Here is a 24,652-nt window from a genome sequence, read left to right on the forward strand (position 1 = left end):
CCCTCCCTGGCCCTTCCCCGATGTTCCCGGTCTTTCCCAGATCCTCTTTCCCCATGAAGTCTTTAAAATCCATTTAAATCTTCATGGGGCAGAAATGATCATTGGGTGCTCCTGCCCTGCTGCTGCATTATTTCAAAGGGTTTCAGAAGACCAAGGCTGGTGCACTTGTTACTTTCTTCCATACAAAATGGTACCAGCCAAATTCATGATGGTGCAATTTTCCATGAAGCAAAATAATAATGGCAGCATTTGAAATCCTGGCATTGCTGGGTCAGCAGCAACCAGGAATTGCTCCTGCTCCCTGAAGATTTAAAGACGTCACAGAGGCACAGGGGAAGAGCATGAGAGGTTGTGTTTTTTTCAACAGGGCAGAAATTACGCAACTTTTTATAAAATGAAACTAAGGAAAACAAATATTTTTCTATTGCTTCATTTTAAAAATGAAATGAAATAAAATGACAAATTTCATTAAAATGTCCTGCTTTGTTTCAATGAAAGCACATTCCTAATATCTAACTTGGCCTCCCCCACATGTAACTTATTTACTTTTGTCTTCCTATCCCTTTTTTAAAATCTATCAGCCACCCCACATCCTCCCCCCACCACTTCACTTACAGGTCTGCCTGCTTTACTCTTCCTCTTCCTCCTCCTCTCTCCTTTTATTATTTTGTTTGCATTTGTAATGCAAATTGGAAAAGTAGATAATAAGATTAAGCTGCAGAATTTTAAGAAAACTTTATTGAAACACAGAATATTGTACAGAGCAGTGTAGAATGTATAATTAAAATAAAGTAAACAGTCATGTATATTATGAACTCGCAATGTCTTTCATTTGCATTGCATGGATTAGCATTTACATCCTATTGGCTGCTGGAACACAAGTATGGTCAAACTTTTTATTGAAATAAAAATTTGTCAAACAAAACTTGGTGGCACATTTGTTTCTTATGCATACTAAGCACCAATGCTTATTTTCTGTTTTATCTTTAACTTTTTTCCTATACAGTAAGATCCATAACTTAACTACCCATTCCCATGTCCTCAGTCCTACATGCAATTCATTAGATTTTACCTAATCCAATGTATATTAAGAAACACCACAAACTTCACAGATACAGAGCTCCATATAACACTGTCATAATGATAAGACCTCTATCGTAATATATATCTATATTGTCTTACCTCACTCAAATCTGACCTTTTCTCCCATCATCCTTATTTCCCCTCCCCATCCCCTCTCCCTCACCCCTGTCCCAGAACGTCATCCCTGCCAATAGACCCAGCTAGGTCCCAGTAGCTTATAGATGAGCGAGAAGAAAACTAGGTTAATAGAACGGAAAATGTCATAATGCCTCTGTATCGCTCCATGGTGAGACCGCACCTTGAATACTGTGTACAATTCTGGTCGCCGCATCTCAAAAAAGATATAATTGCGATGGAGAAGGTACAGAGAAGGGCAACCAAAATGATAAAGGGGATGGAACAGCTTCCCTATGAGGAAAGGCTGAAGAGGTTAGGGCTGTTCAGCTTGGAGAAGAGATGGCTGAGGGGGGATATGATAGAGGTCTTTAAGATCATGAGAGGTCTTGAATGAGTAGATGTGACTCGGTTATTTTCACTTTCGAATAATAGAAGGAATAGGGGGCACTCCATGAAGTTAGCAAGTAGCACATTTAAGACTAATAGGAGAAAATTCTTTTTCACTCAACGCACAATAAAGCTCTGGAATTTGTTGCCAGAGGATGTGGTTAGTGCAGTTAGTGTAGCTGGGTTCAAAAAAGGTTTGGATAAGTTCTTGGAGGAGAAGTCCATTAATGGCTATTAATCAATTTTACTTAGGGAATAGCCACTGCTATTAATTGCATCAGTAGCATGGGATCTTCTTAGTGTTTGGGTAATTGCCAGGTTCTTGTGGCCTGGTTTTGGCCTCTGTTGGAAACAGGATGCTGGGCTTGATGGACCCTTGGTCTGACCCAGTATGGCAATTTCTTATGTTCTTATGTTCTTCTTATGCAAATGTCCCAGAACAACTCTAGACTCAATTAACAGATTTGATTTTACAGATAGTTTATTACCTTGTTTCTTGCTGTAATCCAGAGTGACTGATTGCCAAAGATATAATTTTCTGTCCAAGCAAATCTGCTACTGTTATATTCTGCATTAAGTCATACAAGATTCATCTAATGCCAAAAGGAAGGTGGATCTGGCTCCCTCCAAGCTGTCAAGATTGCTTTCTTACCCAATAAAAGTCTCTGATTCTTCCCCTTAATTTCCCAAAATGTTATCCTGTCTCAAATGCAAATTGCACCTACTATTCCAAAAAATGTTTTCAATAACTTTGTCCAGTGATATGGTATGTCTTAAATTTAAGAAAAAATCACTATGACAAAACTTGAATTCTTGCCTTAATTCATAAAAAAAACTGTATCTCACTATCTGCAGATACTACTTGAGAGAGCTCTTTTAGCCCTTTCAGTTCCCAGGCTGTGGAAGATTTAAAATGAATCCTCAGTGTGAACTCTTCATTCCCCTTATAGTAGGTAATAGATTTCCCGAGGACTGTGCCAGAGTCTGGAGCAAACTCTTTTCCACATGGCCCTTAAGGGGCCTTGCAGCATGCTAACCCTAAGTATATAAATATATATTTTATATGCCAAGAACTTAATGTAATACAGAGCTCGTTATCTAATAATCAGTCTTTGACATGTCTCTGTACACAAGCCAAATTATAGTAATCCATACCTGGAACTCCCTCACTCCAAACTATCCATCACTTATTAGGTATTTCACACTGATTTTAATCTTCTTTGCTCTCCAGGGAAACCTAAAAATGCATCCATTGATGATTCTAAGGTCCCTTTTAAGAAGACAAAGGAACAGTATTTGTAAGACATTTAACAATTTAGGTAGGATAATCATTGACATCACTCATCAGGTAGAGAGGGAGAAATTGCCAATGCTCTAATCTGGTTGTCATCTATGTTATTAAAGGAGTGTGTTTAATTTACATAATCTAGTCAGATTAGAAGTCAACAGTATGGCCAAATATTTAAATGAATACATTGCCTACTTCAGAGGGAATTCAGCTCCCCACTTTCCCTTAAATTTCTCATGGACAGTCAAGACCTTCAATTTAGTGAAATTAAGCTTAGCCCTGAAAATGATCTAAACAGATAATATTCCTGCATCAAATTTTTTGTTTTGTTTTTTAAACTATTTATTAAGAAAATAACATAGAACAGTACATCCAGCAGATTAACAAGAAGCAGAGAACATTTTATCAGTTTAACTGATTATCTTCTTTTATACCTAAACATATATTCAAAGACAATATTCCTGCATGAAATATTTTAAAGATCTAAAAGGATCTGTGAGATGTAACAAAATATTGTCCACAAAGGCTGCATCTTTAAATTCTCTGCCACCTATTTGTATCCCAGCTATATTCAAGCAGTGCTGAATATTTTTCAGTAGTGATTACAAAAAGAAGTCAAACAAGAGGCACCCTAAATGTCTCAGATTTCTTATCGACTATCATTATCAACACTTTGGGGCTTTTGTTTTCAAGAAATTCCCAACCAGACCAAATTTCCACAGAAACAAACTTAAATAAGTCCAATCAACCCAGTTTCAGCATTGAAAATGACTAATGGAGAAGAAATACAAGAAGTCTTACAAAATTCCATGGAGGCTAATATTTTCTGGAGATTGGAAACAGAATATCAGTAGCACACAAATCCAACCTGACAAATCAGGCGCCACTAAAGCCGATCTATCAGCAATAATTATTGCCAACAGTTTAAACTCAAAGTTTAATAAAGAAATGGAGCTATACGATTCAGCTCTCCCTGGATCTTTACCCCCTTTGGAATCAAGGTAATTAACACCTTAATGATGTTCAATTGCTTCATAAAATCTATTTTTTGACTTGGCAGTTTCCTTCTCTTTCTTTGGGCATCCAGCTCAGTTAGAACCAGGGAGGGAATCTGTCATTATGAACTTCCTTTTGTATCTACCTGAGAAGTATTTCCCCAATTTTATATCCCCTTCTAACTTACTTTACCTCTGCGTCGCTTTCGCAGCTTGTTTACGGTTCATTTATAAGTGAGTGCCACTTACACAGAACACTCCATATATGACTGAAGGCCCTTCCAATATACTCTTGTTAAGCTTCGTTAAACCTCAGCGTCTAGCTACTTCAGCTCCCAAGTTCCCACAACCCTGTTTTATTGTAACTTTGCTTCTTCTTCTATGTTAATGCTAATGTTATAACCCCCTTGTTCCTTGTAAACCGATATGATATGTTCAGTATCATGAATGTCGGTATAGAAAAGAGCTAAATAAATAAATAAATAAATAAATAAATTACAGCAATAGTCCTTAGCCAACAATTACACTCTACGGCTCATTCCTAAATCTGGCCACTAGGTGTCATCATTGCATAGTGATTATGACTTCCTCCTGTAGCATCCTCAGCCCCAGCGAACGCAAGGAACAGAAGTTCTGAGCCCTGAATTTAACTCAGATCACCATCTGGCAGGCCCCACAAAGTTAATTTTTAAATAGAAGATTTATTTTCAAGCTGGTCTAACTAGGCAGAAAATTTTTGAAATAATTACACTGAAGAGAAATGGGATGTTTGAGCGAATACTGCATGAAGTTCATATTCTGTGCAAATCTAAAAAATGTATAGATAGGGAAATGGAAAATATGTATACAGCAGAGATAAGCAAAAGCAAAGAAAAAAGGGCATTTAAAGTGCAATTTTCAAAAGCCATTCACAAACATGATAGCAGAAAAAGGCCATACGGCCTATCTAGGTTGCCCATCCACACCAACTATTTAGTTTTACAATTATTTTTTTGTTATTATTTTATTTTATTTATATACTGTCAATTTGGTGTACAACCTTGGCAGTTTACAATTAAGTTTAAAAAATTACATAATATGATTTCTATTAATGCACCCGTGGCCCGAGAGTGGAAGATCACACCGGGACCCCCCCACTGGACCCCAGGTAATTTAAGACATTTTGGGGGGGTTCGGGAGGGTGGGGGATTTATTTTAAAGGGTCGGGGTGGGTTTTAGGGTTGTTTTAGTGTGCCGGTTTTCCCGCCCTCCCCCGATTTACGATTTACACGATTTAAAAAAAAACAAAACCGCGATGATCCGATTCCCTCCCCCCCCCAAGCCAAAATCAGTCGTTAAGACGATCGATCACACAATTCACATCTCTACCAGTTACTTCCCCATTTCATCAAAGTCTGTGTTTTTGAACTGCAAAACTTGGGTTTTTGTGCTTCTTCTCCGTATCCTTTTTGTGATATGAAACCATACAATTTGATGATCACTGGTGCTGAGATGGGCGCCCACCTGGACATCAGAGACATTATCTCCATTAGTGAGCACTAAATCAAGTATAGCTCCCTCCCTCATGGGTTCCATTACCATTTGTTTGAACAGAGCCGCTTGCAGAGCATCCACTATTTCTCTACTATTGTTAGATTCTGCAGAAGGGATTCTCCAGTCTACATCCAGCAGATTAAAGTCTCCAACGATCACCACTTCTCCCTTCTTTCCTATCTTTTGGATGTCTTCAACCAGATCTCTGTCAAGCTCTTCTTTTTGATTTGGAGGCCTGTAAACCCCTCCAATAAAAATGGATGCCCCATCATCCTTTTTTAGGTCGGCCCATAGTGCTTCTTCATTGCCCCATCTTCCTTGCAGCTCAGATGCTTGGATATTGTTACTGCTTGGGGAAATTTTGAAAAATTAAAAGTATTCGGGAGAGGGAGGCAAGATGGCCGCTGAGGTGTAGACCCGCTTGAGATGCCAGAGAAAAACGCTGTTAGCTTCCTTGCTTTTTCTTTTGATATACTAATTTTTTATTTTTTTATTTATTTATATTCTTTTTTATACCGAAGTATAGCTGAGTGCCTTCACCCCGGTTTACAGTGTAACAACTTCATACAATGAACAAGTTATAAATTATAACACAATACAAAATAGAGAAATAACATCTCGGCAAAAGCAGAGTATAACATGTTAGTATGAGACAATTTAAGGCTTAATTTAGAAGATACTTATTAAAGAAGTATTAGGGTTCAAGATGAAAGTTGATATTGATATTGATATTGATCATATCAGTCTGTGAATGATTGTCTAAACAACCATGTTTTTAGTTCTTTTTTGAAGGTTTTGGAATCTTTGATGGAACTTAGATATCCTGGGATGGAGTTCCATTCTATCGGTCCAGCTATAGAGAAGGCTCTATGTCTAGTAGAGGATAGTTTCGCAGATGAGAGAGGAGGAATGAATAGCTGTAATTTGTCAGAAGACCTTGAAGAGCGGGGTGATTTGTGAATTGCAATCATGTTGTCCAGAGATGAATTGTTGTCTTTGTAAATTTCGTTATGTAGAATGGTTAAGGATTTGTATTTAATTCTTTGTGAAATTGGTAGCCAATGAAGGTTTTTTAGGGTTGGGGAGATGTGATCGAACTTCCTTTTGCCTCATACAAAATGAAAGGGGCGGCTAAGAGGTGAGAATATTAACTCACCCATAGTCGACCCCAGACAGCCTACAATCCCTGGCTTCGCGGGCGCTGTTTCTTCAATTCCGGAGAGCTCGATTGCTGGGGGCACAGCACAGGAGCAAGAGCCGGCCCCCCTGACCCTGGAAACAACGCTGAACCCCGGATCATCGTGAAAACCCGCTCACCCCGGAAATATTGCATTATCTTGCCCAACTTCGGTAGAAGTTGGAGTGACCATGGAAATGGCCAGAGATGGAGCTACCAGAGTCCGGCGAGTAGTAACCCTGGAAGGGGAAAGAGAGGAACATCTCCTGGAAGAAAGTGTTCAGAGCGGCGTGGAGGAACCCCTGAGGGCTTCTACACCGTTGACACGGGAGGCAGCCAGACTGTTAGCTGTTCAAGGTACAGGGGTGAGTGGAGGTACTGTTGAAGATGAGGGATTAAAGCAGCTTAGAGCACTTTCATTATGTCCCTTAACTAAAAGACCTGATGTAATGACTTTGGAGGGGATTTGGACAATGTTGAGTATGATTGAAAATGCTATAAAATCTTTATCTAAAGTGACAGTGGAGATTCAAAATCAAACAGTAAAAAATAATAACTTGATTACAAATTTTGCAAATAAAGCAGAAGATATGGAAAGAAGAATGGGAGCAATGGAAATTAAGCAAGAAAAATTAATGAACTCTGAACGTATAACTTCAAAAAGATTAGAATCAATAGAAAATGCTTTAAGAGCACACAATCTCTACATACTCAATTTTCCTGAAATAAAATCTATATCTCCACCGGAAAGATTTAAAGTGTATATGAAAAAGAATTTGAAAATACCTGAGTCAGCTCTACCAGCAGTAGTTAAAGTATTTTATCTTCAACAATCTACTCAATCGCAAGAACCAATTCCTTCATTGAATCTAACAGATATATTGGAAATGTCTTCTGAGCAGGAGATCCATCAGAGGAGACCCTGATTGGTGTCATTTGTATTCCTCTCCAAAAGAAATCATGAAATGCGTTTATTCTTCAGAAATCAACAATTACCTTTTTATGGTAGTCCTATCTGGATTTATCCAGCTGTGATATAAGCAAACACGAAGGAAGGAATTCCTCGCGATGTGGCCAGCTGGGAGCGAGGTTTATTTTGAAATATCCATGCAAAGCATGCATCAGACATCTAAATATGAATTATATATTCCTGGAACCTGATTAACTGAAGTTGTTTCTGGCTGGAAGACCCTTCACTGATATCTTCACAGATCCGGTTTGAAAAGAAAAAAAAGAAACAGTAATCCCTGGCGTTCTATCATAGTGTTTAATTGACATATATAATTTTTTTTTATGACATTTTTGCTCCTTCTGCCTCCTAATTTCCATTTCATTTTTCTTATAATCTAAATGTCACTATATATATATACGGTGTGAAAAAAATGTATACTTGAGAAATATTTATACTTATAATGACTGATTTTCTGTAAGGAGTATTTCCTGGTAAAATGTTCAAAATTTGAAAATAAAGAATTTTTTAAAAAAAGTATTTAGGAGAAGTAAAACTATTGGGGTATATTATTTAGCGTGTTTGTGTGTCTCTATTGAATAGCTAGTTGTTGACACAAAATTAAACAGAATAGTTAAATCTCAAGTGGAATATGATAAATTGCAGGAGGACCTTGCGAGACAGGAAGACTGGGCTTCCAATGGCAGATGAAATTTAATGTGGATAAGTGCAAGGTGATGCATATAGGGAAAAATAACCCTTGCTATAGTTACACAATGTTAGGTTCTTTCTTAAGAGTTACCACCCAAGAAAGTGATCTAGATGTCATAGTGGATAGTACATTGAAATCATCGGCTCAGTGTGTTGTGGCAATCAAAAAAAGCAAACAGAATGTTAGGAATTATTAAGAAGGAAATGGTAATAAAATTATGGATATATATAGAACACGACAAGTGCAGAAAATATTTCATAGTCCATACAACTTCCAATGTGTTTTTATTTCATCACTTCATCATTCATATGCAAGCGGCAACTCCACTGTTATAATAATTCAAAATAAATCGGGTCCCCCGACACGGACCCGTGTTTCGCCGAGGCTGTGTCAGGAGGGACATAAGATTCAGAACAAATCTGTAAATAAACCTCACGGTACAAGGCCATCCTCATCTCCGCAGCGCAACCCTCTGGAAGACCTCCTGCTTCAGTCCTTTGTTTTTAATACTTGAGAATCGAATCCTGCTTCAGAGTTGTCCCGGTCTTCAGAGCCTATTGCAACCTGCGTTAAGTCCATGTCAAGTCTCTGTTTGAACTTGCCCTGAGTCCAGCGTGGTCCGCGACCAGTCTCGTGGGGGGCTATGTAGGGTGCACCCCAGTGCAGGTCTCTGCAGTTGCTTTGTCATGTTCCGGTATCAGCTTCCACTATTCCTCCTGGAGTACTGCCTCAAGCCCAGCGTGGTCCGCAACCAGTCCCGCAGGTGGACTGTGTAGGGGCGTGCTGGTCACGGACTTGCACCTGCTCTTGATCCTGCTTCAGCCCTCTTCTACAGTGTCTCGCTTCAGCCCTCATCTACAGTGTCTCACTTCAGCCCTCATTTACGATGTCTTGCTTCAGTCCTCGTCTATGATGTCTTTCCTCCAGCCTTCTTCTACAGTGTCTTCACCTCAGTCCTTGTTTACAGTGTCTTTGCTTCAGTCCTAGTCCAAAGTCTTCTGTGTTCCAAGGACTCCGTCTGCCCTCGTCCTCTGTCTGGCCTGCCGCCCATTGCTGTACCCAGCGGCAGGTCCGAAAGGGCTTGGAACGGTCGGAGGACTGTTTATCAATCAACATTGCGTTGTTGGTCATCCCCAACATCTTCATTAGTAAACACTGAAGCAGAAAATTCATTTAGTCTTTCTGCGGTGGCCTTATCTTCCCTAAGAGCCCCTTTAACCCCTCAATTATCTAACAATCCAACCAAATCCCTTGCAGGCTTCTTGTTTCAGATATATTTAATGAGTTTTTACCTCTACGGACAACTTCTTTTCATATTCTCTCTTCGCCTGTCTTATCAATGTTTTACATTTAACTTGCCAATGCTTATGCTTTTCTCTATTTTCTTTAGATGGATCCTTCTTCCAATTTTTGAAGGAAGTATTTTTGTCTAAAAAGATATTATCTCCTCGCCACCCCTTCAAGCCCTCCCTCCCATCCACCCACTATCTGAATCACTCCCCCTTTTTGAGGCTGGGGATCTCCCAGGAGCTTCCAGTGTTGCTCTGAACTGTAGTGCTGGAAGCATACGCTATCAGCATAACTGTCCAGCCCAGATGCTGCTGCCCATGACAATGCTGGAAGTGCCTGGCATCACAGTGTACTGTGATCCTGGATCTCAAAAAGGGAGAGCTATTCAGGTATTGCCTGGAGGGAAAGCTTGGGCAGAGGGGAGCTGGGGGATGGTGAGAAAGAAACATTTTTTTTACTATTTACCAGGGAGGAAGGGGAGAGCACTGTAAGGCCAGCACCAATATTTCCTTTTCTGGTTTCCTTAGAATGGGGTTGGGAGCATTTGGCCAGCAGGAGTTTGATACATTTAGGATGGGTGGTTGAGACTAGGGCTGGGAGGCTTCCATAGGAGTTCCACTTAAACATATCCAGTTAAGTGGCAGATTATCCAGCTAACGTTAGACCTAACCTGCCATATTCAAAAGCTGGCCGGTTAGGTTTAAAGTTATCCGGCTAACTTTAGCTGGATAACCTTAGGTGAAAATATTCTGCAGGATGTTTATACTGCGGAATATCCAGGGCTCACTTTAGCTGGATAACCTTAGGTGAAAATATTCTGCAGGATGTTTATACTGTGGAATATCCAGGGCTCACTTTAGCTGGTAACCTTAGGTGAAAATATTCTGCAGGATGTTTATACTGCGGAATATCCAGGGCTCACTTTAGCTGGATAACCTTAGGTGAAAATATTCTGCAGGATGTTTATACTGCGGAATATCCAGGGCTAACTTTAGCTGGATAAGTTTAGGTGAAAATATTCTGCAGGATGTTTATACTGCGGAATATCCAGGGCTAACTTTAGCTGGATAACCTTAGGTGAAAATATTCTGCAGGATGTTTATACTGCGGAATATCCAGGGCTAACTTTAGCTGGATAACCTTAGGTGAAAATATTCTGCAGGATGTTTATACTGCGGAATATCCAGGGCTAACTTTAGCTGGATAAGTTTAGGTGAAAATATTCTGCATGATGTTTATACTGCGGAATATCCAGGGCTAACTTTAGCTGGATAAGTTTAGGTGAAAATATTCTGCAGGATGTTTATACTGCGGAATATCCAGGGCTAACTTTAGCTGGATAAGTTTAGGTGAAAATATTCTGCAGGATGTTTATACTGCGGAATATCCAGGGCTAACTTTAGCTGGATAAGTTTAGGTGAAAATATTCTGCAGGATGTTTATACTGCGGAATATCCAGGGCTAACTTTAGCTGGATAACTTTAGGTGAAAATATTCTGCAGGATGTTTATACTGCGGAATATCCAGGGCTAACTTTAGCTGGATAACCTTAGGTGAAAATATTCTGCAGGATGTTTATACTGCGGAATATCCAGGGCTAACTTTAGCTGGATAACTTGGCAACTTCCTGGCTTACTGAATATGGACCTCTGCATGTATAGTGTACATGCAGACTTTATTGTTTTGTAAAGAGTTATACAATTACCCTCTCTCTTGTTATTTGCCTTCCATGAATCACTGCTAGAGAGATGCCAGACATGGAGAGGGTAATTTTCAGCAGCCTGCATATGGCTAAAGTCTATTGTCACAAAGTGCTCACAGACTTTAGCCTGAATTTTGAAAAGTGATCTTATGCTGATAAATCCACTTTAAACATTCCCAGATTGCAGCAGTACACACACATAGAGGTACACACACATAGAGGTAGATCTTAAAAAAGTATGCACGCGCGTACTTTTGTTTGCACAACCGGCGCGAACAAAAGTACGCCGGATTTTATAAGATACGCGCGTAGCCGTGCGTATCTTATAAAACCCGGGGTCGGCGCATGCAAGGCTGTGCAAAATCGGCAGCCTGCGCTTGCCGAGCCGCACAGCCTGCCTCCATTCCCTCCAAGGCCGCTCCGAAATAGGAGCGGCCTCGGAGGGAACTTTCCTTCCGCGTCCCCCTACCTTCCCCTTCCTTCCCCTATCTACCCCACCCCCCAGCCCTACCTAAATCCCCCCCTTACCTTTTATTGTGCAAGTTACACCTGCTTCAAGCAGGCGTAACTTGCGCGCGCCGCCTTGTCATCCCCCGGCACAGGCCGCAGTGCTGGGGGACTCGGGACCGCCCTCCCGGCCCACCCCCGAACCATCACACACCCCCAGACCCGCCCCGGACGCCCTGACCCTGGACACGCCCCCAGGACACGCCCCCAGACTGCCGACACGCCCCCAGACACCCCCCCTCCCTCCTCTTTTACGAAGCCCCGGGACTTACACACATCCCGGGGCTTTGTGCGCGCCGGCGGCCTATGCAAAATAGGCCGCCGGCGCAGGGCTTTTAAAATCTAGCCCATACTGAGCAGGTGTAACTTTCTGCATGTACATTTATACTCATACTCTCAAAAATCGTAAGTAAGGGGTATGCATGTAAACATTAACATATAATCTTGCAAGTAGCATTTACTCACGTATTCCATATTCTATAAAAGTTGAAAATACATTATATATGTGTATCAAAAAGGAACAGCCTAGGCATATTTCAGGGCAGGGCCAACACTAATGCACATAAATTCTTATTTTTAAAAGATATGCCAAACCTACAGCCTATCCGATCCCCCTTCTCTGAAGAAAGAAAATATCTCAGCACTGCTCCCAGGATCCTCCCCCCTACTCCAGCCCTTACCTTCTCTCCCTCCTAATACCTTCATTTCTGTTTTGTCTTCAGCCCAGATCACCGCAATCCGGGTCTGTTGCTTCTGCCATCATTAAGCAGCTATGGCAAAAGTGTATGCATCCATTGTAGATGCTTAGCTACAGCAGACATGGTGGGATCGAATAAAAAAGATGAATATTCAAATATTTTAGCTGGATAAAAAAAGGGGAATATTCAAACCTAGCCATTTAAAAGTATAACTCACAAGATATCCTTCTAAATGGCTTTGAATATTGACCCAATCGGTATATTAGAGATATATGCATACTTTCCCCAACAGAACTCCAAAATAATTTTCAGAAGCAAAATTACACACATAAACCAGGGAAAATACACAGGAATCCTTTGAAAATCACCTTCTAATGATGTGCATTGAACATTTTTTTGTTTTGCTTTTCATGTTCTTTTTTTTGTTTGTTCCATTTATTTGAAACAAAAACAAAATTTCAAGTCTGGAGCCCACCCCTTTCAGCGTTAACCTTGTTGATAAAAGTCTCTCCCATCTTGCCCACTGCAGTCCCTCTACCCTCAGCCACTTACCCTATGTGACAGGAGCAATCCCCAGCAGCCACTAAGATCAATGCCACTCCGGATCAGGAAAGTGGCTAGAGCCGGAGATCCTGGGGGCCATAGCGGGCAACAAGGGAGGGGAATTTTTGGTGCTGAATTTTAATTTTTTTTCTTTTGTTTCATTTTCAAAACAAAATGAAATAAAATAGGAAATTTTGATTAAATTTTCCCTTTCCTTTCAAACAAAAGCGCATCCCTACCAGACTAAAGAAGGTTGAACAAAATGAAAATTTGCTCTCCATTTAGCCTGCTCACTATATTCCCATCCCTCATCTCCTATTTCATCTTTCATTCTTTCTACATATCTGTCTGCCTTGACATATGTTGCATTCTTTACCTCTTGTCCTCTCATGCTCCCTCTTTCATTCTGCAAATCGGTCTGCCTTGACATTCATTGTGTCCTTTATCTCTTGCACTCTCATTTTTCCTCTCTTTCTGCAGGTCTGTCTGCTTCGGCTTCCCTTGTGTCACTAGCCTGGATGATTGCTTCATATCAGAAGGTGCTGCGAGATTCTCGTGATGACAAGATGCCAATGTCCTACAAGGGTGTGGTGATACAAATCTTCTGGCATCTCTTCACCATTGCTGCCCGAGCCATTGCTTTCTCACTCTTTGCTTCTGTGTTTCAACTCTACTTTGGCATCTTCATTGTCACTCACTGGTGCATCATGACCTTCTGGATCATCCAGGGTGAGACTGATTTCTGCATGTCCAAGTGGGAGGAAATAATTTATAACATGGTTGTTGGAATTATCTATATCTTCTGCTGGTTCAATGTAAAGGCAGGACGGACTCGCTGCCGCATGTGCATCTATTATATCATCACTCTGTCTGAAAATGCTGCCCTGACGGGACTCTGGTACTTATACCGTGAATCCCATATCACAGACTTCTGCGCCTTAATTATTGTTTGTGTGGTGGTATGCAGTTTTGCATTGGGTGTTTTCTTTATGTTCATCTACTATTGCCTCCTTCACCCTAATGGTCCTATGTTTGGACCCCAGACTAGAGGCTGCATTTTCAATGAAGTCCCAGAACATTTTGTGGGACATACAGCAGATGTTATCACAAGTGCCCCATGCTCTCTGCCACGGACTACAGGAGGAGAAAGGGCGTGGATTCCTGGAGATCGTGATAGTTGTATACCTGTTTTTCAGGTCCGGTCTAGTATCCCTCCAACACCAGTAGCCCGCACACAATGGACAGAAGGACCTGTAATCCGAATAGATTTACCTAGAAAGAAGTATCCAGCCTGGGATGCTCACTTTATAGACAGACGACTCCGTAAAACAATACTAGCGCTGGAGTATTCCTCCCCAGCAACCCCACGTTTGCAGTATCGTAGTGTGGGAGCTGCGCAGGAACTGATGGAATATGAGACCACAGTGTAGGTCACTGGGATTGCAGTACTATCAACAAAGCCAACTGCAAGGTTGAAACAATGGATATGTCAAATGTTCAGCCTTGTGGTGGTTCATGGCTGCTTCTATTTGCCAACATGGGGAAAAAACCAGGGTACAAACCCCTCATCAAAGTGATAGCCACATTATATTATTTGCAGTTTTCCTTTTATTTTATTTAATTGGAAAAGAAGTAAGGTGTGAAGAGGATGGTGGAGAAAAGGAAGTCAACAGAATGTAGTGCTCTGGAGGGAGACCTGAAAAAAGGAGTTTGAGCCAGAAGTAATACAGAAATAGGGATTGGTTAGTTTACGTTAACTAATTGCTCCTTAGCTGGTCAGTTGTTGCCTCTAGCTGCTTGTCACAGCAACTTTAGTACCAAATCCTCACTACTAGTGCTCCTCACTACCATGTCACCACTTCCTGTGCTTGCTAGTGCACACTCACTGCCATGCCCCTGATGTAAGGGTCTAGAACTGTTATGTAAATTATGGATTCAGTGGTTGCATGGTGCTGAGAGGAAATTACAAACATTTTTAATTACATTAGCAATAGCATTCCATATGGCATGCATCCCCTTCTAGACACTGTTGTTTTATTTCTGATTTATACATGATTTTATAAGTGGAGTTTACCTTTCTAATAAAAATAATACAAATTACATAAAATTCAAGAGGGTAGCAGTAAAGGACAGAGTAGTATTTGTACAACATAATCTTATTGATGTTTATTGAGTCTTCTTACCAGTGACATGCCTTTTCTTGACAACAAGCAAAGCAGAAGAGACCCTGCTACCCACACTGCCACAATCTAAAACAGGGGAGATTGTGCAGAAATATACACTGTCACTGTGTTTGGAAACATCGGAGTCTAAAAGTAGCATTACAGAGTAAAGGAGTGACTGGAAGAGGTTCCTAGAATACCTGAAAAAGGTGATTAGCGCTACGGAGAAGAGCCTCATATGGAATAAGTTGTGACACTCCCCCCCTCTACAGGGAATTCAAACCTTTCTAAAGATAATGCAACATTTAACTTGTCCAGGGATATTAGACAGAAATGGTGGGAGGTTAATTATTGGGGACAGGGAATGGGGAAAGGATGGGCTACAAAGTTTCAATATATGGACCATGATCTGAAACCCTGCCTTTAATGCAGGGATTTTCTCTTGAGTGGAATTATTTAAGATCATCAAACAGGTAAAAAGAACAACATTAAAATTAGCTTCTGATTAACCCACATGCACTTATTATGGCAAAAGTGCAAACTTGTCCCCACAAAACTAATCTCCAGCTCTTAAAATTGCAGGGACTGCAGTCTGCACAAGATCCTACCTCCACACCAAATCTGGTAAACCTACATCCAACCATTCACAAATTATAAGGCAGGGTGGGCAGACGAACACAAAAAAACATCATACACAGACACGCGGTACAATGTAATAAGCTTCTCCTCATATGAACCAAGGATAAAAAGAGAAAAAATGGTCAAACCCTGATACATTTGGTTATTGCAAACCGTCCAGCTCAGATACTGCCAGTCTGATGCAAATTCTAGTCCAGACAATATATGGAAGCGTTAGATAAATTGTGTGGCTGGGCAGATTACATGGGCCATGTGCTCTCTTTCTGCCATCATGTATGGTTTCTATGTTTCTATGTATAGACAATATATGGAAGCGTTAGATAAATTGTGTGGCTGAGCAGATTACATGGGACATGTGCTCTCTTTCTGCCATCATGTATGGTTTCTATGTTTCTATGTATAGACAATATATGGAAGCGTTAGATAAATTGTGTGGATGGGCAGATTACATGGGACATGTGCTCTCTTTCTGCCATCATGTATGGTTTCTATGTTTCTATGTATAGACAATATATGGAAGCGTTAGATAAATTGTGTGGCTGGGCAGATTACATGGGACATGTGCTCTCTTTCTGCCATCATGTATGGTTTCTATGTTTCTATGTATAGACAATATATGGAAGCGTTAGATAAATTGTGTGGATGGGCAGATTACATGGGACATGTGCTCTCTTTCTGCCATCATGTATGGTTTCTATGTTTCTATGTATAGACAATATATGGAAGCGTTAGATAAATTGTGTGGCTGGGCAGATTACATGGGACATGTGCTCTCTTTCTGCCATCATGTATGGTTTCTATGTTTCTATGTATAGACAATATATGGAAGCGTTAGATAAATTGTGTGGCTGGGCAGATTACATGGGACATGTGCTCTCTTTCTGCCATCATGTATGGTTTCTATGTTTCTATGTATAGACAATATATGGAAGCGTTAGATAAATTGTGTGGCTGGGCAGATTACATGGGCCATGTGCTCTCTTTCTGCCATCATGTATGGTTTCTATGTTTCTATGTATAGACAATATATGGAAGCGTTAGATAAATTGTGTGGATGGGCAGATTACATGGGACATGTGCTCTCTTTCTGCCATCATGTATGGTTTCTATGTTTCTATGTATAGACAATATATGGAAGCGTTAGATAAATTGTGTGGCTGGGCAGATTACATGGGACATGTGCTCTCTTTCTGCCATCATGTATGGTTTCTATGTTTCTATGTATAGACAATATATGGAAGCGTTAGATAAATTGTGTGGATGGGCAGATTACATGGGACATGTGCTCTCTTTCTGCCATCATGTATGGTTTCTATGTTTCTATGTATAGACAATATATGGAAGCGTTAGATAAATTGTGTGGCTGGGCAGATTACATGGGACATGTGCTCTCTTTCTGCCATCATGTATGGTTTCTATGTTTCTATGTATAGACAATATATGGAAGCGTTAGATAAATTGTGTGGCTGGGCAGATTACATGGGACATGTGCTGTCTTTCTGCCATCATGTATGGTTTCTATGTTTCTATGTATAGACAATATATGGAAGCGTTAGATAAATTGTGTGGCTGGGCAGATTACATGGGCCATGTGCTCTCTTTCTGCCATCATGTATGGTTTCTATGTTTCTATGTATAGACAATATATGGAAGCGTTAGATAAATTGTGTGGAGGGGCAGATTACATGGGCCATGTGCTCTCTTTCTGCCATCATGTATGGTTTCTATGTTTCTATGTATAGACAATATATGGAAGCGTTAGATAAATTGTGTGGATGGGCAGATTACATGGGACATGTGCTCTCTTTCTGCCATCATGTATGGTTTCTATGTTTCTATGTATAGACAATATATGGAAGCGTTAGATAAATTGTGTGGCTGGGCAGATTACATGGGCCATGTGCTCTCTTTCTGCCATCATGTATGGTTTCTATGATTCTATGTATAGACAATATATGGAAGCGTTAGATAAATTGTGTGGCTGGGCAGATTACATGGGACATGTGCTCTCTTTCTGCCATCATGTATGGTTTCTATGTTTCTATATATAGACAATATATGGAAGCGTTAGATAAATTGTGTGGCTGGGCAGATTACATGGGACATGTGCTCTCTTTCTGCCATCATGTATGGTTTCTATGTTTCTATGTATAGACAATATATGGAAGCGTTAGATAAATTGTGTGGAGGGGCAGATTACATGGGACATGTGCTCTCTTTCTGCCATCATGTATGGTTTCTATGTTTCTATATATAGACAATATATGGAAGCGTTAGATAAATTGTGTGGATGGGCAGATTACATGGGACATGTGCTCTCTTTCTGCCATCATGTATGGTTTCTATGTTTCTATGTATAGACAATATATGGAAGCGTTAGATAAATTGTGTGGAGGGGCAGATTACATGGGACATGTGCTCTCTTTCTGCCATCATGTATGGTTTCTATGTTTCTATATATAGACAATATATGGAAGCGTTAGATAAATTGTGTGGATGGGCAGATTACATGGGACATGTGCTCTCTTTCTGCCATCATGTTTGGTTTCTATGTTTCTATGTATAGACAATATATGGAAGCGTTAGATAAATTGTGTGGATGGGCAGATTACATGGGACATGTGCTCTCTTTCTGCCATCATGTATGGTTTCTATGTTTCTATGTATAGACAATATATGGAAGCGTTAGATAAATTGTGTGGATGGGCAGATTACATGGGACATGTGCTCTCTTTCTGCCATCATGTATGGTTTCTATGTTTCTATGTATAGACAATATATGGAAGCGTTAGATAAATTGTGTGGATGGGCAGATTACATGGGACATGTGCTCTCTTTCTGCCATCATGTATGGTTTCTATGTTTCTATGTATAGACAATATATGGAAGCGTTAGATAAATTGTGTGGATGGGCAGATTACATGCGCCATGTGCTCTCTTTCTGCCATCATGTATGGTTTCTATGTTTCTATGTATAGACAATATATGGAAGCGTTAGATAAATTGTGTGGAGGGGCAGATTACATGGGACATGTGCTCTCTTTCTGCCATCATGTATGGTTTCTATGTTTCTATGTATAGACAATATATGGAAGCGTTAGATAAATTGTGTGGCTGGGCAGATTACATGGGACATGTGCTCTCTTTCTGCCATCATGTATGGTTTCTATGTTTCTATGTATAGACAATATATGGAAGCGTTAGATAAATTGTGTGGATGGGCAGATTACATGGGACATGTGCTCTCTTTCTGCCATCATGTATGGTTTCTATGTTTCTATGTATAGACAATATATGGAAGCGTTAGATAAATTGTGTGGATGGGCAGATTACATGGGACATGTGCTCTCTTTCTGCCATCATGTATGGTTTCTATGTTTCTATGTATAGACAATATATGGAAGCGTTAGATAAATTGTGTGGATGGGCAGATTACATGGGACATGTGCTCTCTTTCTGCCATCATGTATGGTTTCTATGTTTCTATGTATAGACAATATATGGAAGCGTTAGATAAATTGTGTGGCTGGGCAGATTACATGGGACATGTGCTCTCTTTCTGCCATCATGTATGGTTTCTATGTTTCTATGTATAGACAATATATGGAAGCGTTAGATAAATTGTGTGGAGGGGCAGATTACATGGGACATGTGCTCTCTTTCTGCCATCATGTATGGTTTCTATGTTTCGATGTATAGACAATATATGGAAGCGTTAGATAAATTGTGTGGAGGAGCAGATTACATGGGACATGTGCTCTCTTTCTGCCATCATGTATGGTTTCTATGTTTCTATGTATAGACAATATATGGAAGCGTTAGATAAATTGTGTGGATGAGCAGATTACATGGGACATGTGCTCTCTTTCTGCCATCATGTATGGTTTCTATGTTTCTATGTATAGACAATATATGGAAGCATTAGATAAATTGTGTGGATGGGCAGATTACATGGGACATGTGCTCTCTTTCTGCCATCATATATGGTTTCTATGTTTCTATGTATAGACAATATATGGAAGCGTTAGATAAATTGTGTGGAGGGGCAGATTACATGGGACATGTGCTCTCTTTCTGCCATCATGTATGGTTTCTATGTTTCTATGTATAGACAATATATGGAAGCGTTAGATAAATTGTGTGGCTGGGCAGATTACATGGGACATGTGCTCTCTTTCTGCCATCATGTATGGTTTCTATGTTTCTATGTATAGACAATATATGGAAGCGTTAGATAAATTGTGTGGAGGGGCAGATTACATGGGACATGTGCTCTCTTTCTGCCATCATGTATGGTTTCTATGTTTCTATATATAGACAATATATGGAAGCGTTAGATAAATTGTGTGGATGGGCAGATTACATGGGACATGTGCTCTCTTTCTGCCATCATGTATGGTTTCTATGTTTCTATGTATAGACAATATATGGAAGCGTTAGATAAATTGTGTGGATGAGCGGATTACATGGGACATGTGCTCTCTTTCTGCCATCATGTATGGTTTATATGTTTCTATGTATAGACAATATATGGAAGCGCTAGATAAATTGTGTGGATGGGCAGATTACATGGGACATGTGCTCTCTTTCTGCCATCATGTATGGTTTCTATGTTTCTATGTATAGACAATATATGGAAGCGTTAGATAAATTGTGTGGATGGGCAGATTACATGGGCCATGTGCTCTCTTTCTGCCATCATGTATGGCTTCTATGTTTCTATGTATAGACAATATATGGAAGCGTTAGATAAATTGTGTGGATGGGCAGATTACATGGGACATGTGCTCTCTTTCTGCCATCATGTATGGCTTCTATGTTTCTATGTATAGACAATATATGGAAGCGTTAGATAAATTGTGTGGATGGGCAGATTACATGGGACATGTGCTCTCTTTCTGCCATCATGTATGGCTTCTATGTTTCTATATATCGTTCTGGAGACAGAAGGTGCCACTGAGGACTGAACTTGGTATAGGAGATTGCATAAGACAAGTACAAAGTATGGGTCATTTTGTAACACTGGGGATAAAATGTGCTATCATTGCAGCAGAAATAATATTGGAACAGTTTCATGGAATTGACAGTTTAAGGTTGGATTCTGTGGGATATTATTGAAATTCTAGGAAACAGGTGATTATTCTATGTTTCTTATAAACCATCTTTGCTTCATCTCCTTAACATCCATTAAACCCAGAAGTTTGTTGTTTCTAACATTGGCTGTCCAACTTTGTCCTATAACAAAATAATGAATAATATGATAAGGGGGGTGAGATTATTGATTAGGATTATTCTGTGGCCATATAGATGCAAAGTCCATGTGTGCTTTTACCTATCAGCCCTTTGAAAATGTTTTACCTGCTTTTCTGTGAGTACGTTTCCCCTGTAGATTTGAAAATTGAATTTGTTTCCCTTCGCTGATCTAACCACAGTCTCAAGCCCACCTACTTCTAGCCTGGGCATGTATTTTTACCTGGGTAAATGGTTTCTGATAATTGCCCTTCCTATATCTTTAGGGATAGAACTGAGTAGTGATTTTCAATAGCTCCTTTCTTAGGAATTCTTTTGCATCTATATCCTCTCTGTGCAGAAAAGAAACAGTTTAAAATTACTTTTACTTGTGCATGATATCCTATAGAACCACAACAAGTTAAAAGGGCTTTACACCCAGATGGGTACAGATGAAATTGGCATTCTTTTTGTTCATGGGACCTTGGTACAAAAGCTGACACTGTCCTCCCCTCTCCTCCGAGTCAAATGTGTGCCTTGTCCTATGCTGGCTTCACAGCTTTGGGTGCCAACAGTCAGTTTGCCCTAGCACAGAAGCCTCTAGTGCTGGTCTCTCCAGAATGCCAGACGTCTGTGTCCATTGAGCACTGGTACCACAGTCCCATGTAGAGGCACTCACCATCCTTGCCTCAGAGCGCCCGTGCATCTGGACCTGAAGCACTGCAACACAGGAGCTAACGGACAGACAGACAGATATATGGACATGACCAGGACATAGGGCATTTTCCTACAGAAAGAACACCTAAAACTGGGTTGGGAGCATTTGTACTTTTTAAGGGGAGCTTTTTAATTTTTAATAATATAGAATGGAACAATTTTGCAGCAGGAATGATCATTTCCTTCTGATGGTATGGTTTATTAAGCTTTGTTTTCTATAAATACAGAGAGGGAATTTTATAAGGATTTGTTTATTTAGTTATTTATTTATGTACTTAAAAATTGTATATACTGTATAACTAGTTACTACAATAAAAGCAGTTTACAACTTCACACATAATTAAAAAAAACACCCTACTGCCTACCACCACCAGTTTTATGCAAGTAAATTACCTTTTAAAAATGTCCCCGGGGGTGTGTGTGCAAATAAAGGTTTGCACAAAAATGATTGTATGCATCTTTTATATGCACTACAAAGAGGCATTGGGGCGGGGGCAGGGATTTGATTTATACTTTTCATGTTTGAAAGGATGCACTTAAATATCCATGCATAAAGCTATTCCTACACCCAAGCACACCTGCAAATTTTTAAATTGGATTTACGCAAATAAATGCACTTTGAAAATTTGGGATAAAATGTGCAGGGTAAAGGTCTGTGCAGACTTTAGCCTATGTGGGCTGTTTTAGAATTACCCTCAGAATGAGGGAAAAGACCCTAAATCAAAATTTGGTATTCCAGATTTTCCACCCAGTGACATGGTCACTCACACAGATACAGGCACAGACCCCTATGCTAAAATGCTCTTACAGACATTTGTACAGTCAGGGACCAACAGTCATGAAACCTTCCCTTTTCCTAGAGCTTGCAATGTCTGCCCTAGGAGAGAAGTCTAGAGAAAGACAACACAGATTTTGGCAAATTTACAGGAATAAAAGAACAAGGCAGGGACAATAGTTCTGATATCCTTGAGAAGATCTAATCATGGAACGCCGTATATAAAATGTCTAAATAGATAAAATAAATAAAGACGGGATGGTTAAAATCCAGCCCAGTGACATCAGGCCATGAGATTGCTTTTCACGATATGACTCTGTCCCAGCAAGTACTGGTCTGAATTCTCTGGTGCTATTGCAGCTTTTTTTTCCCTACAAATTTGTGCTTTCTTAGCTTCATTAAAATATATTTAAAATGAGATTTCAGTTTATCTATTTTAAGTACAAAGAGTCTCTAGTGCTTTTAGAGGGTAATGTTGAAAAGGATTTACGTGAATAAACCTCAGATCATGAATGTAAATCAGCTTTTTCCAATATTCCACTTTTCAGAACTGGTCAGCCACTTCAAAGTGGATTATATTCAGGCTGCAGGTATTCCCCTGTCCCCAGAGGACCTGTTTACTAAAGGTTGTCTCCCATTTTGTGTCTGTGAGAAAAACGTTTAGTAAACTGGGCCTTACGTTTCTGCCAGAGGCAATGGAGGGTGAAGTGTCTTGCTCAAGGTCGTAAGCAGCATCAATGGGAGAAGAGGGATTTTAATTCTGGCTTTCCTGGGTCACAGCCCAGTGCTCTTACCATTAGGCCACGCTTCCACTCCATTTGAAAACCACCTGGGGGTTGTGCAGGAAAAAGTATGCATGCAACTCGATTTTATAGTGTATTTTTCTTTGCACTCATGGTAGGCATTCCAGGGAGCAGAAATGAGAAAGGAAGGCTTTTATATACATACTTTTGATTTCTGAAAATAGACACATAAATACACATACAGAAAGTTACACTTGGTCTGCAGCAATTACAACTTCCTATGCATACGTGTACCTGAGTACTGGGACAACCCGAAAATTTTCATAGTGGACTTATGCCCTCTGCACGCTGTTTGAAAAGTGGATTCCAGTGGACCTTAGCCCTCTGCATGCTGTTTGAAAAGTGGATTCCAGAAGGGTAATTTTAAAAGTCAATCATGCTGGTAAAGCAGTGCTTTACCCATAAAAATGCCGTCTTGAAAAGTAGACCACCAGATATGCAGGGAAGAGTATATGTGTATAAGGTGTACCCATGTTACACATGTATTTTTTCTCCGTATACTGGATATTAAGTGTTCGGGGGGGTGCAGACTCTGGGAAGGTGTGTGATTTATATGCGAGAAGTAACAGTGTTGGAGCCACTTAGCAATAGTGATCACAATTTGATCATATTCAACTTAATAACTGGAGGGAGGCAAGTAAAGCAATATACTGTGACATAATTTAACTTTCAAAAGGGTGACTATGATAAAATGTAGGAAAATGGTTAGGAAAACACTGAAAAGCACAGTTGCAGAGGTTAAGAGTTTACATCAGGCATGGACCTTGTTTAAAAATACCATCTTGGAAGCCCAGACCAGATGTATTCCACGCATTAGAAAAGGTGGAAGGAAGGCTAAATGACTACGGGCATGATTAAAAGGTGAGGTGCGAGAGGCTATAATAGCTAAAAGAACATTTTTCTAGAAATGGAAAAGGGATCCAAATGAAGAAAACAGGAAACACCATGGGGCAGATTTTAAAAGCCCTGCATGCGTAAATCCAGCCGGATTTACACGCAATGGGGACTTGCATGCCGACGCGCCTATGTTGCATAGGCCGCCGGCGCGCACAAAGCCCTGTGATGCGCGTAAGTCCTGAGCTTTGCTTGGGGGCGTATCGAGGGTGTGTCGGGGCGGCGCAGCATTCGGGGGCATTTCGGGGGCTGGGGCAGGGGCGTGGGCGTGGTGCCAGCCCGGGGGCATTCCGGGGGCGTGACCGAGGCCTCCGAACCAGCCCCCCGGGCCGGGGAATGGCGCGCCGGCAGCCGGCCCGCTCACGCAACTTACACCTACCTCGGGCAGGCGTAACTTTCTGAATAAAGGTAGGTGGAGATTAGTTAGGGCTGGCGGGTAGGTTAGGTAGGGG

At 40.5% G+C, this 24,652-nt stretch overlaps 1 protein-coding gene across 1 annotated transcript in view; it reads left to right on the forward strand.

Moving 5' to 3' along the window:
• Nucleotides 1-14,411, forward strand: part of XKR7 (XK related 7) — a 43,862-nt gene extending 29,451 nt beyond the window's left edge. The window contains 3 exon segments of the mRNA XM_029611721.1: nt 13,462-14,006; nt 14,008-14,146; nt 14,149-14,411. Coding sequence (XP_029467581.1) covers nt 13,462-14,006; nt 14,008-14,146; nt 14,149-14,411 — 947 coding nt within the window.
• Nucleotides 14,412-24,652: the final 10,241 nt, after the last annotated feature.

This window comes from Rhinatrema bivittatum, chromosome 8 (assembly GCF_901001135.1).
Source record: "Rhinatrema bivittatum chromosome 8, aRhiBiv1.1, whole genome shotgun sequence".
NCBI classification, from domain to species: domain Eukaryota; kingdom Metazoa; phylum Chordata; class Amphibia; order Gymnophiona; family Rhinatrematidae; genus Rhinatrema; species Rhinatrema bivittatum.